The 13,201-nt window shown below is 44.4% G+C and overlaps 1 protein-coding gene across 8 annotated transcripts in view; it reads right to left on the bottom strand.

Annotated features, from left to right (window-relative positions):
• The window catches only part of PITPNM2 (phosphatidylinositol transfer protein membrane associated 2), a 137,506-nt gene that overhangs the window by 59,854 nt on the left and 64,451 nt on the right, over window positions 1-13,201 (bottom strand). For 7 of the 8 annotated variants that reach the window (XM_082324968.1, XM_082324974.1, XM_082324973.1 and 4 more), the window contains exon 3: window positions 6,935-7,108. The exons of the other annotated variant lie outside the window; for it this stretch is intronic. In XM_082324968.1, the coding sequence (XP_082181094.1) occupies window positions 6,935-7,012 (78 nt within the window). In that variant the 5' untranslated portion in view covers window positions 7,013-7,108. The remainder of the gene's footprint in view (window positions 1-6,934; window positions 7,109-13,201) is intronic. 8 annotated transcript variants of the gene reach the window in all.

Here is a 13,201-nt window from a genome sequence, read left to right as displayed (position 1 = left end):
TTACCAGGCAAGAATTGGGACTATCATATAGGAATTGCTGGCCTTTTGTCCCATGTTTCAATCGCTGCGTGATGCTGCCTCCAAGGAGATATTAAGCACACAAGGCGAAAGAAGAGGGTGTCGCCCACGAAGGGTCTTCTTGCCAGAGAGCAGCACGTGTAGAGCTGCTGTCTGACGGGAGGTACGTCAGTGTCCAGGAGATCCCGGTCTGTTCCTGCCACCCCTTCGCTCTCCCGAGAGCTGTTTGAGGTGGGGGTCACAGCCCTTTGCAGCTGCAAGAACCTCCTCCCTCTGGGTTTTCAGCCCAAAATCCTGCAAGACTCCCAGCCAGCAGAGCAAAGCTGAGCATGCAGAAGGCCCTGAAGAAGGAACCATTCTCACCCAAGCAAGTGCAGGTTACCCGCACCGCAACTGCAGCACCATCATTCTTGGCTGCTTTTCTTGTAAGGTAAAACACATTCCTAAAAAAAGCCCTAAAAGTTAAAGGCAGGACAGGCTGTCAGCAGCAGACTCTCACAAGATAGAGCAGAAATATGCGCAGCATCAATTTGTACAAATGTGGTATGCACTGCATTATTTAGAATCAGGTCTTGATATTAATGAAGCTGTTTGTACAAAAACAGGATATTTTGGGGACAATCAATTGTGCAGAACTATAAATAATTTACAGCATTAAGAGAACTGTCCTCATGGCCACTCATTAATCACTCCGCCTTACAAAGACACCCAGTCACACTCCTACGGAGCCAGGGCTGGATGTGCCAGAAGCACATGAATTAGGAATCACTTTATTATGGAGATACCTCAAACTTGTTTACCCCGCATGCTCCATCTTTCAAAATGTCTGCTACACTTCCAGCTCAGTATTTCATCTTACCTTGAGTATTTCCTTCCCTGTCTTTAAACAGATTTTTCACTGCATTAACTATTCCACAGATGCTGTGAGAATTACTGTCCCTAGTTTAAAGGGAGGTAAAGCAAGTTGCCCGTTATTATATTGCGAGTCAGAGACAAAAATTTCAACTCGGGGTGTTCTGGATCAATTCTGATCCTCTGACTACATCCCTTAGATTTTAGGAACCCAATGCAACTCTTCACTAACAATAGGCTGTATGCTAAAATATTGGAGGACTGCCTTGAAGAAATCCCCACAGTTTTCCTAATACTTAATTCACTACTTGCCTTCAGGTATTTGAAAAAGCGTGAACCTAATCTAGGTCAACAGTCAAGATTTTGCTCAGAGGTAGACAGGTCAGAAATGTTCTTTTGTAAGAATAAAATAAAGAAGGAAAAAGGATTTTGACAGCCACAAGCTCAGGAGGATTGTCAGTGCTGCATCCTATCTTAGAATCACTACAAATCTGAGGTTTAAAATATTTTTTGTGTTATAACCTTATCTCAGTTTCACTCAGTTTTGTTAGAGAGCACATGAACTGTCAAGGCAACACAGTTCACTACTCTAAAATCTATCTTTTTTCCACCAGTATGTGTATATGTATGGAATAACAGCCAATTTAAGAACTGTTCCAGGATAACGGCTACAAAAAAAGAAAAAAAGTAAATGCAGAAAAGATGTTTGCTATTTCTGTATGTTTTCCCAAAGCGCTAACCCGTATGGCTGTCGCTATCACCTGCGCAAATCAGACCGCAAGTCTGGTAGCACTGAACATACCTGTACCGCCCTCGTTTCAAAGCTAAGCAACTGCGAGCGTCTTACTCTCCTCTTTCGAAAGGACGCAAACCCTCGTGATCGCAAAGAAAAGGTTATGAAAACCAGAGGAAAAAGAGAGAACATAGAAGTCACAGGTTTTGAATGCTGCAGCATAGAAATTGGCGGAAAAGCTTCAAACCAGGCTTTTGCTTTTAGACTTGTGAATCTTCCAGGGTCTCTGGAGCTGTCAGCAGTGTCACCTGCTTTTCAAATTAAAGCATATATGTCTATCTGTCCAGATGGCCAAGGCATCTGCAAACGAAACAAAAATAATCAGCCATCCTGTTCTTCAGTGTCCAGAGATGAAGGGTTAGTTTGTTTTCCCCCACTCAATCAATCTTTCGCCATCTGCTGAGCCTGCTGGCAATTGCTAAGTGTAGCTAACAGTTTAAGGGACATGACTTTTGCACCCAGATATCAGGACATGGCCTCAAAAATTACCACCACCAAGCACGTTTTTTTAAGTCTGTCCTCAAAGGTGCTACCTGAGAGCTACAGGCAAACAAAGGAGAAAACAGGACAGCGCAGGAGTCTGGAGACAGATGATAGACAAAACCAGGATCCTTCGGAAAGGAGGGAAATGACTCAGGGTACTCCATCGGCAGTCACGACAGGTGGGTACAGCACACCGCAGATGCTTGGAAACATGCTCTGATTTTTCAGGGAAGGCAATAAATGCAAAGCCCTGAGGGACTGTAGGAGAGAGGCTGATGGTAAAAGATGAGAAGAGCCCTCGATTCCCAGGATCCTGCCCAGTTCAGCAGACAGTGCTGAGCAGATGGGTTATCTTTAACAGATTGCCTCAAACAGGGGCCACAGTCCTTCTCCAGTTGCGGACCCTCGAAGTGCTGAATGACAAAGTATTAACGTTATTAGCTTATAAGGATGACGCAGCATCTTAAAATAAGCCTCATCCTCAAAAGGCAATCACTAGGTCCAGAAGAGTATTTTTAAAGTACACTGTCTTCGGAGGAAGGTCACAAGTACTCAGAGAAGACTGCATGGAGAAAATGAGGACCGGAGTTATTTACAGCAGAGAAAGTAAGCTATGCACACCAATATAAAAATAAGATTTAATAACAAGAGGAATTCTCTTGTCTTATGTAAGGGTCAGAAGGGCAACGGTCTCTCGGAATCTCATGGCATATGGAACCGCAGTAATGAATGGTATTAAGATGATAAATGGACTGACCTTTGGCTAATAACATACTGATCTTTCTGACAAACACATTCAGATCTTGGAACACAAGCTTTTATGGACAGAGACTTAACATTAAAGTGTGCGTTGTTTCTGGGGTGAGGGGGAGGCATACAGAAGGGTGGGTTTCCTAAACACACAAGAAAAGGAAGCAAGTGTTACAGGAAAGGATAGCTGCCGAGACACAAATACGGAGGACACTTTGAGGAGGAAGAATTAAGAGACTCTTTAATAAGATCTATCTAATGTATAAAACAGAACGGTCCTATCCTTTGTGCCTGACAGGCTTCAAAGTCCTCGCAGAGACAGAAATATTGCACGTGCCTTTGATGCGATGTGCAGTCAGAGGAGACATCCAGGACAGAGTCCTTGGTTCAGCATTCCTGCAGGAAGAAAGAAATCCCTACAGATACTTACAACTGTCCCCTCCACAAACAGTTTGTGCTTCATGAAACTCATTTCAGCGCTCCTCTCTAGTTGCCTTCTGCTTACGTTAGGATAGGCGCCTGCGGTTCCCCCAGATCAGACTGCAGCTCTCCCAGTCCTACGGGCAACTCTCAAGGTCAAGTTTTTCTAGAGATCTCTCACCCTCGGAAGCAGGACAGGCTTTAAACATGCGTATAGGTTTTAGGAAGAAGTTACACTACCAATCTCTTATCTAGAAAAGAGGTACAAAGAATGATTTCGCTGTTTTGAAATATTTTGCCTGTTTTATGCACCAGAATAAAAGCAGGTCACAGTAGGAAGGAAGATCACTGGTTCTGAGCTCAGATATAAAAATTAGTATGTTTTAACTTGGATAGCAAAAGAGACAAAAACTCAGCAATGATGAAAAAAAAAAAACCTTGTGTATATGGAAGAGCTGAGACCTAACTGCTCTGCGGCTAACGCAGCAAGGGCTCCCAACCTGAACGCGTTGGTAACACTGTGTGAGAAGTTTCCCATGAAAATATGGATATTGATAGCCTAAAATTTAATAGAAAAAAACCAATTCCATTTAGATCTGCTAGGCTTCAAGCAAGTCAAGGGTACATTATGCCCTTTGCTGTAATGTAAAATTAACTTATTTATGGAAGAATTTAAGTGCTACTTAAAGTACCGAAACCACTATCTCTAGATAATATTTCAGAAGCTAGCAGGAAGCAACACTTAAGAGACTTGTTGCTCCCCTCCCCCCACCTTCAAATTAAAAAAAAAAAAAAAAAAAAATTAAAAAGCAAAGCAGCAGGCCACTCGCCTCAGTTTTCACAGCTTTATACACCAGCCTGGAGAACTTTATAAGAGGAATTACAGAGCAACATGGCCATGCACACAATGATTTATTGCATGTCTCGCCTGCCTAGCGGCACAGAGAACCAACAGAGATGCTGGATTATATACTGCACAATTTTAATTCCCCCATCCAGTAAAGATAGTAAATAAGAGTACAGCCTGTCCTGGTTTAATGGAAGGATCCTTTGCTACTTGGGCATGATGCTGCTTACATCAAATCTGGTGGAAATTTTTGTTAAGACTTCTAAGAAGAAGGAGGGGCTGTTCTCTCACGAAAGGAGACAAAAGGACCTTCCACTGCAAAGCAAAAACCTCCATGAAAACATCTTTGAAAAGTGGCCGCGGTACTACGGCTTGAGTCTGAACATCGCCGCCCACACGGCTTTGAGGCACTGCTTCCACAGAAGGGGTTCCCAGAGCAACTGCACGGGCCAGTTGCTTCATCCCTCCGGTGAGAAGGTCCTTTTGGAAAATTTTCATTTGGAGGACACTGGAATCTAGGAAAATTATCTAACTGCTCTTAAAAGAACAACTTTATACCAACGGGTTTGGAGTTCAATGGGGATCTTCACTCATGAGCTTGGAGTTAAATGAGTGATCAACTTCAAGTACATGCTTACGGCTCCCTAAAACCCTCGAGGAATAATTGTAACACCTCCTTTTTACACTGTTGGAAAACCGCTTGTTACGGGACCAGGCCGACTAGTGTCTCCAGCAATAATGACACCGTACTGTACACAACAAATGCCTTTGAAATGAACCTTCTGCTTTTAAGAATTGCTCCTCTCCCCAAGAACTACTTTAAATCATTCTGTTCTACGTTTTAGCCAAAGATTTCTAAGAAATGCCTCTGCACTGCTGTTCTATACAGATATCTCAGCTTGTTCCCCTAAGGGGGTTCAACATACAGAACTTGTTTCTCCTGTGGCCTCCTTACGCATTTCAGAGGAAAAATAAAAAGACAGACATGAAGCACTTTCTCATTCTCGGAAAAGAACAGAAGTCATGCTCCCCACTGCTCTCTCCCCAGCGCCCGTCTCAAAGACAAAACCTCCACTTTTAAATCAAATTGAAGAAAAAGGGCATTTGATATCATGGTCTAGGAAAAGCTCCCATTGAAGTCGGCAGGAATCTTTCCACCAATTTCAGGAAGAGTTGAAGCAGATCGCTACCAAACACTAAGAAACAGAATATAAACTCCACATTCTACCCTAAGTGTTTTTCCTGGTTTCGTTATTTCCTTTTTTCAAATTTGAGCCGAGATTAGTATTTTCAATAGAAAGCACAGCTAACTTTTCCTCTTGTACTACTTGTACACACAACGCAGTGAAGTCACTTGCTTGTCATGCACTTCTCTAGCTCACCTGGACCTTGGGCTACTTGGTGAACATTGCATGTTTCCAGCTTACTCCGCTGCTCCGAGTAAGTGGAGGGAGATCAGAGACCTGACTTGACACCAGCTATTGCACTTCATCCAAGAGGAAACCTTATTTTGCTGCGTATTAGTGCGCTAGAAAATTAGAGCAGGGCTGGAGCAGGGCTGAACGGCAACTCGGACAACAGCTGAGCCAAATTTGGAGGAAAAAGTTGTAACAAAATAATTACAACAATATTCAAAGCAGCTACAGCATTAGGAAAAGATACACAAAAATGAAGCCATCTAAGACAAACGTTTACTCCTTTATGCTAACATTTAGGTTAAACACACAAAGATGATACATTTGTGTCAGAAAAAGGAATTTGACTGTTTTTACTGGAAAATACACACTGTACACTGTTTTAACAGGCAAGTTTAAGTGCATGAGTCCTTAAAGGAACACAGTTGGACGGTCAGGGGAGAAATGGGGGAGTTGTGCTTTTGCTTTGGTTCTTGGGGTTTGGTTTCTTTCCTTAATTCATTTTAGTTTTTAAGCCAAAGCAGATTTTTCTAGCATCGCTTCATCCTGCCACAGAAAGCAGAGTTCTACTGCAAACTCAGTATTAGACGTGTGCTTTGCTGGATGAGCAAAATTAAATTTTATTTAAAGCGTGGGACAATGAAATAACGCTTCAGATTCATTTCCTTTTAAAAACGCTCCCGGTTGGATTTCAAACGCTGGGAGAATATGGGCACAGAGGATTTGAGTTACAAAACCCCTACATTTTAATTAACTTCTTTATTGAAGACATGGAATTCAACAAAAATTCCCATCAGTATTCAGAAGCCCATTAAAAATAATCTAAGTTTTATGCCTAAACTGATTAGTATCTGTTTCATAGTGGTACATAAGCAAAGAAATATTACATCTAGATTATTTCCCCCCCCTAAATTCAAAGTTATGCTTTTGGTTTGCCCTCTCAAATTTATACTAGACTGCTTCTTCCCAACAAAACAGCACGAGCCTTTGGTTTGCAGCTGGAACTGGCATGACCAGTAACCCCAGGCCAACTGGGAAGCAGTGGCTGCTTAAGCCCTACGGCTTGAACACTTCCAAGTAGGTACCCACACACTTAGGCTCAGTGTTTCTTTCCATAGGAAGAGTCTATCCATGAGCCGTTGCTTCCCCACGTAGGTCAAACAGAGATTCTCTAATTCAAGGACAAGAGGAGGCAGGTCATAAACTGAAGTCTGTATTACTTTCCCCCCCCCCTCCTTTATAAGCACACAGCAAACCTCAAATTTAAAACATCTAATTCTGCAGCAACACTCCACTCTTCCACATGAAGCCCTGTGTTAGCCTGCACCCATCCACACAGGCTGAAACGTTACTGACCTGTATCATGTACAGCTGCGCAATTCGATATTCTTCCACGCTCATCGGAAGAGGAATACGATATTCCTTTATGAGCATTTTGAATACAAAAATCTTTTGTCCACTCAGAAACACAATCCAGAAGCTTTTAGGAAAGGCTCCTTAAATATTGGCAAGTAAATGCATTGAGGATCCCTGAAACAGAGCGACAGAGAGAGAAAGAAAAAAAAAAAAAGAGAGAGAAGCAGTTATTTTCCATTCTTATTGGAGGACATCCTATTAAAAAAAAAAAATGCAAGCATTAATTTTTGTAACAGCAATAAGCTTAATAGCAGAGAGAAGAATCCCTGGAGTGCTACCAGACCCTTGGTATCAAATTGAACACAATCTTTTAGAAGAATTTTGATTTGCTTCAGGGGATACCATCAAAGCTATTACCCTCCTGACCTTTGCCACTGTATCAATCAGACTTTCATATGCAACAGCATCTCCATGGAAGAGATGTGACAAAAGCTCAAAATGAATAGGCAGACCTTCTGTTGCTAGACAATAAAGTATCTCTCCAGTGTCAGCAACACACCGGAGATGCATCCACTCAAAGGTATCAGGTTTTATCCTCTCACATTCATTCAGCAGCAAAAAAAAGGAAATAATTAAGACTTCCTTGGCCCTCAGTACCACCATGATGAAGAAAGTCATTTGGATTCTACAGTAAAGACAGCAAAAGTGTACTTTTCTTCCCTGCTTTATCCTGAATTACTGTCTTGGTAGGATTCCTTCTTTTTCACCTCCAATGTTGTCTATAGGCAAAATCCTCCTGCCACTGATGTTAATGCCAGACTCATTTTTACACTCGCACTGCATAAGAATATTGCCAAAGGTCAAACTGTAACATAAAAAAATCCCATCATACCCCAGTTCGAGGCAATTTAATAAAATTATTGCTTAAGAACACATGGAACACAGCATTTACTACATCAAGGGTTAAAGCAATAGCTTTTCAAATATTCTTAAGACTCCCTATGGGCTGCAGATAAAGGCAACAAAAATCATGTAAGGAAGGAAAAAAAAAAAAAAACCAAACACCTAGGTGCCTGGTGAGGAAGAGAGGACACAAGAAGTGAAGCTGTCTGCTATCAGGCCAAATCAGCCTCAGCGGGCTCCGAGGACCGCTCTCCCAGCGTGCAAAGCACTCGCCCCATTCCTTCTCATCACCAAAATCCACCTTTCTGCTGTGCCTGCTTATTGGAAGTCTTCAGGTACAGCCACTGGAGCAAAACTCAAGCCCTACACCTGGGGGGGGGGGAAACAACAACAACAAAAACAAACAAACAAACAAACAAACAAAAAGAAACCCAACCAACCAAACAAACAAAAAAACTCCAACAGAATAAAACGAACCAACTTATCTAGTGGATTAAACCGTGGTCTGGGAACCAGGAAACCACACTGCTATCAACAGGCCTCAGCGCTACTCGGTGTTTGCACAGCACTTCACCAACCTTTTACAAGGTTTAGAGAGGTTAAAATGCATGCCCATGCTCACAGAGCAACCAGGGACAAAATCCAGTATTTATAACCCAGGTCTACTGATTTCTAATCTGCGTAGGACTCAAAGGGCACTGCAACATCTCCGTCTCGCATCAGACCTGACCCACTGCTGAATTTATGCAGGGGCACTGCTCACCGCATCCCAGCCGAAGAGTTTGCCCGACCCAGGCACGCAGCCCCCACGCCGCTGTGCTGCTAGCTTGCTTTTGTTTGATTGCCACATTTCTAATTTGGCAGTAAAGCCAATCCATCCCGGACCGACTCTTCTGGAATAGCTATCCGTCTGGTGCTGCATCATCTAAACAATTTATTTTCAAATTCAATTCTCTGTTTCATTTTATTGCTGTCAGAGCGATCTGTGTACGGGGCGGAGGGGTGGGAGGGGAGATAAAAAAAAAAAAAAAAATCTTTACCATGGCAAACCCTGTAGAGAATAACTCGGGGAAGCTGAGCTTCCCAACGCTGCCGTGCCTATGCACGCAAGTGTGTGCATCCATGTGCACGTGCAGGATTTCCTCCATCAAACTCATCCTCCAGAACAGGTGGAGATAATCTCATTAGGTGGTTTTTAATTAGCGGCATGGCAAAGAACAACAATAACCACCAGAGGATGGATCTCAAGCACTGGCCCGAGATCTGCATTGGTACAATGCTAAGATCCCAACTCTTAGAGCTAAAGGCAGTGGGAGACTCAGCTACATCTCTTGAGCAGTTCGTTATGCTTTAAAGGTCTTTGAAAGTTAGACTCAAAAGCCTCCCCCTGCTTCCCCAAATGCTCTGAAAGCGATTCTGCTCCCACCCTAAGGACATCAGTCACGTCTGCCTTTGCTGCTTGCTAAAAACAGGATATTTCTATCGATCGGAAGAGATGAATAAAACAAAAAATAGAACCTTAAAAGCAATAAAATGGCAGGAAACCAGTACCAAGATGGAAAAAAATGTGTTTATAATGAAGTGCTAGGCAGGTAATAATTCAGACAGCCAAGACACAAGAGGGCTTATTTTATTACAGACTAAAAAACCCAACCGTTTCGGCCCCGAGCAGGCACAGCAGCAGCCACCAGCAGCGGCCTCGAAGCACCCGGGGCGCCGAGCACGCCTGGCCGCAGCAGGGGCTCCTGGTCCAGCTTCCTGCTCGGCTTCTACCAGAGCCGGGGTTTTGCTGTCAAGTTCCCCTTCAGGTTTCTACTTCCCTGTGGTCAATGTTTAAAAGCAGTGTTTCGGTTCAGCCCGCAGGTCCCCAGGCAGCAGCAGGTCCTGATGATGTGCTTGTTGGAAAGGCAACACTCCCCAAAACTCCTCCAGCTACTGCAACCCAAAAGCTGGGTAGAAAACAACCCTGGAAACACACTGGGCAACAGCAAGAACCAAATTGCAACCTCAAATCGAGGGGGCCAGCAGGAAAAGGCACGTGGGATCAGCAGCCTGACCCTGAAGGAGGCACAAAGAGAGCAAAGCTGACTTGTTTCCCTTTTTTAAGGTAGACTGGTTAAAAAAAAAAAAAAAATTAATCATGATAAGTTTATAGCTTGGGCTGCCTTTGAGCTGAAAATAACCTGCCCTAACCCTTCTAAGAGCAGTGGAGCCCAGGTGGCAAACCATGAAAGATAAACGTGGGTTTTCACCAGATTCGGATCTTGAGGAATTGAGATCCCACCCATGCCAGGTGGGATAGAGGTGACAAAATCACGCTTTCAGACAACTGACTGAGGACAGTGGTCTCCTTCCAAAGTCTTGGGACTTTGTAGAGAATCAAAGCTCACCAAGACTGCTTACTGTATTGTCCCAACAAAACACAGGCGTTTGACTGCAGATATGATGGCAGCTACGGAGAGAAGAGAAAGCCTTTCTGGAAGCAAGGGAGCCATGACACAGCTTTGGAAAACAGGTGTCAAAACACCGGCTGTGGCCCTGACACCCACACACAGCCCATTGCTACAAACAGCCAGAGGTGTTTGAACGGAGATGCTCATGTGCCGGGATTAGCAAGCAGCCAGCGCTTCAACAGCTGGATTTCGGCTGTCCAGCCACCAAGCTGGACTTTCCACGGGTTTGCCAAACCCCCGCGGCTGCACAACCAGGACTGGTGGCAACCCAAGGTGGTTTGCAAAACTCAGCTTGGGGCCAGCTTCTCTCAGCAAGAGGAAAACAATGGCGATGCAGGACATTTCCAGACTCGCCGCTCTTTCTGCTATAGCCAAGTGGCACATTTGTACAGGCCGTTATTCAATTTATACACAGCGCTTTAGTAACTGTGAAAGCCAGGCGCATAATTTGATACCTCAATTATCTTAAAATCAGGTTCTCAAAGAATCATAATTACGCTCCAGAGTCAATATCCTGCTGCGATGAGTCAGGTCCACCTCTGAGCTGTTGCTTCAGGCTGTCTGAAGGCACAGTGTGCTGCATTTACTTCTGATTTTAACGGTTTCCCTCACAACAATAACAAACTTTTTAAGGAAGTGCCCTTTCTTTAAAGTGGGGGGAACTATTGGGATCTGCAGAAGTTGAACAGATCAAGAGACCTAGCAAAATCTCTCTGTTTAGCCCATGAACTTGGTGTTTGGGGTTGCCACTTTGGGAGCATCAGGGCCAGCCTCCCTGTTACTAAACGAGGTAGCAGAGGACTGATCACAACTGACAGCTTGTAATTAAGGAATAAGAGTTAGTGTGTGAAGGGTATTTAAACAGTGCTACTGGAGTCCTGGAGGCCAAACCCCGGCCAGGCTTGACAGGCTGGCCATGAAGGGGATGGAAACTGAGTACTACAGCAAAAATCCTGGCTTCTCGACATGTGGGCTGGATCCAGCGCAGGAGAACCGCTCATGCCGGGGGGTTCGGGCTATGAACGGGCTGTTACCACCCTGCTCCCAGCTGTGCTGTTCCAGCTCTCCTAGCTGTCACCTCAACAGCCAATTTGTGACCAGCTCCCGTTTTTCATGTCCAGGCTGCTGAGCACAGGCTTTTTAGGGCTGGAATGAGCTATGCCACGGCAACAACAACCCACCCCGTGCTATGGCTGCTACTTCCCTTTTTCAACAGGGAAGAAAAAGCCCCAGATGCAGAGAGCAACTATAATGAGCTTTTTCTAGCCTCACGCAGGAGGTTCATTTCACACTAGTTTAAAGTTAAAAGGCTCGTCCTAGGAAGGAAAAACCCATCACGGAGGGTCACACAGCAGCCAGTGGCAGAGGCAGGTACCAGCCCTGGGACTGCAGTCTCAGGTTCTTATCAGCCGCTGCCTGGTCAGGGCTGTGCTGCCTTTTGAAGTTGAGAAAACTCTCCCCTATGAAAGATCACACTCGTGAGCTAAAGATCAATACCCTTGACTCAGCTATTGAACAATTTTCCTTGCAGTATTTTCACATAACTGAGAAATGAAAGATAATTAACAGAAACAACTGTAAGAAAACCAAGCCAAACACGTAATGGCACAAGAACGAGTGACTGCAGTTTCTGGAGACCCCACCTACCTCCCTAAAGACTTTCTTTAGGTTCTCTACATCTCCTTTATCCACCCAAACAGATGCCTCCTTGAAGAAAGCCATATCAAAGAGATGTTAGCTTTGGTCCCAACTGTATCAAACACTTGGACTTTGGGAAGCAACACCAGGCTTAGCAGCCCGACCACCTTCCCTCTCCTGATGAGCTGCCTGAAGGAGAATACAATGCCCTCCCACGACTGGAAGTGCTGCATACATATTGCGCTTGGATTTATTTATGCTGCTAGAAGAAGTGGCATAAATGTGAAACAGATTCCTAGGACCTAAGTCAGCATTTTTTTAAAGGCAGCCTCAACACTCACACCTTGATTAATGCAGCACTCTCCTTCCTGGCCCAAAAGCAGTCTTGCTCAGCTTCATCTATCCAGAATATCACTGCTGCAAAGACCATTCCCTTTATCTGTCACTCTGATCCTGTTTGTCCATGGTGTCCCTACCTCTCAGGAGAAGCTTTCCTTCAGCATCTGCAAAACATCATTGTCGAACCCTCCTCAGCCCTTGCTCGCCAGCCTTGCCTACCTGACCCTTGGCAAGGACTGCAGCACACGCAGCCTGCGATCCATCACACGGACCAGCACGGCCTCCTAATCGTCCTGCCCACGTCCCGCTGCGGTCTCATCGGGAAGCGCCACGGGACAGAGAGGAACTTCTTGTTTTGTGAATGCGTGACACTTAACACAGTATCAGCTGGAGCACTGTTCAGCTTGAAAGGTTAAAAAAACCTCCAACATTTCTATCTAGTAACGTTGTGGCTACCATTAACACTCAACGCTGCACTCAAAACTGTCTCTCTCGCACACATACGTGCAATAAACTGAAGAGACAGAATGAGCTTTTTAAAATCAGCAGTTTTCAGTTTTCGTAGTGTGGGTCGTACCTGCTGACTGACAGCTAAGCAGATTTAAAAACTCATCATGCCTTGGGGGGGGGGGGGGGATCAAAAGTTAAAGCTCCTTAAAAGTGCACAGTTCACACGCTCACTACTTAAAGGCTACTGTGTCAGTAAGTAATGTTCTTTGTAATCGTACATCTTAATCGTACATCTAATCTGTCACATCTTTTTCAAATAGAAGTTTTTATGCAGATGCTTACACATCCAAGTTTCAAGACTGAGCTTACATCACATCTGACTGTGAATCAGCAGCTAATGAACATTTTCCCACATTGCAAAACCACAATCCAGTCCTCCCAGTGCCGGAGTAGCTGCAGTGGACAGCCGAGGTTGGCAGCCGAG

Source organism: Platalea leucorodia (genome assembly GCF_965183815.1).
Source record: "Platalea leucorodia genome assembly, chromosome: 12".
NCBI classification, from domain to species: domain Eukaryota; kingdom Metazoa; phylum Chordata; class Aves; order Pelecaniformes; family Threskiornithidae; genus Platalea; species Platalea leucorodia.
The sequence above is the reverse complement of the archived record's forward strand: the minus strand, read 5'-3'. Positions and strand labels throughout refer to the sequence as shown.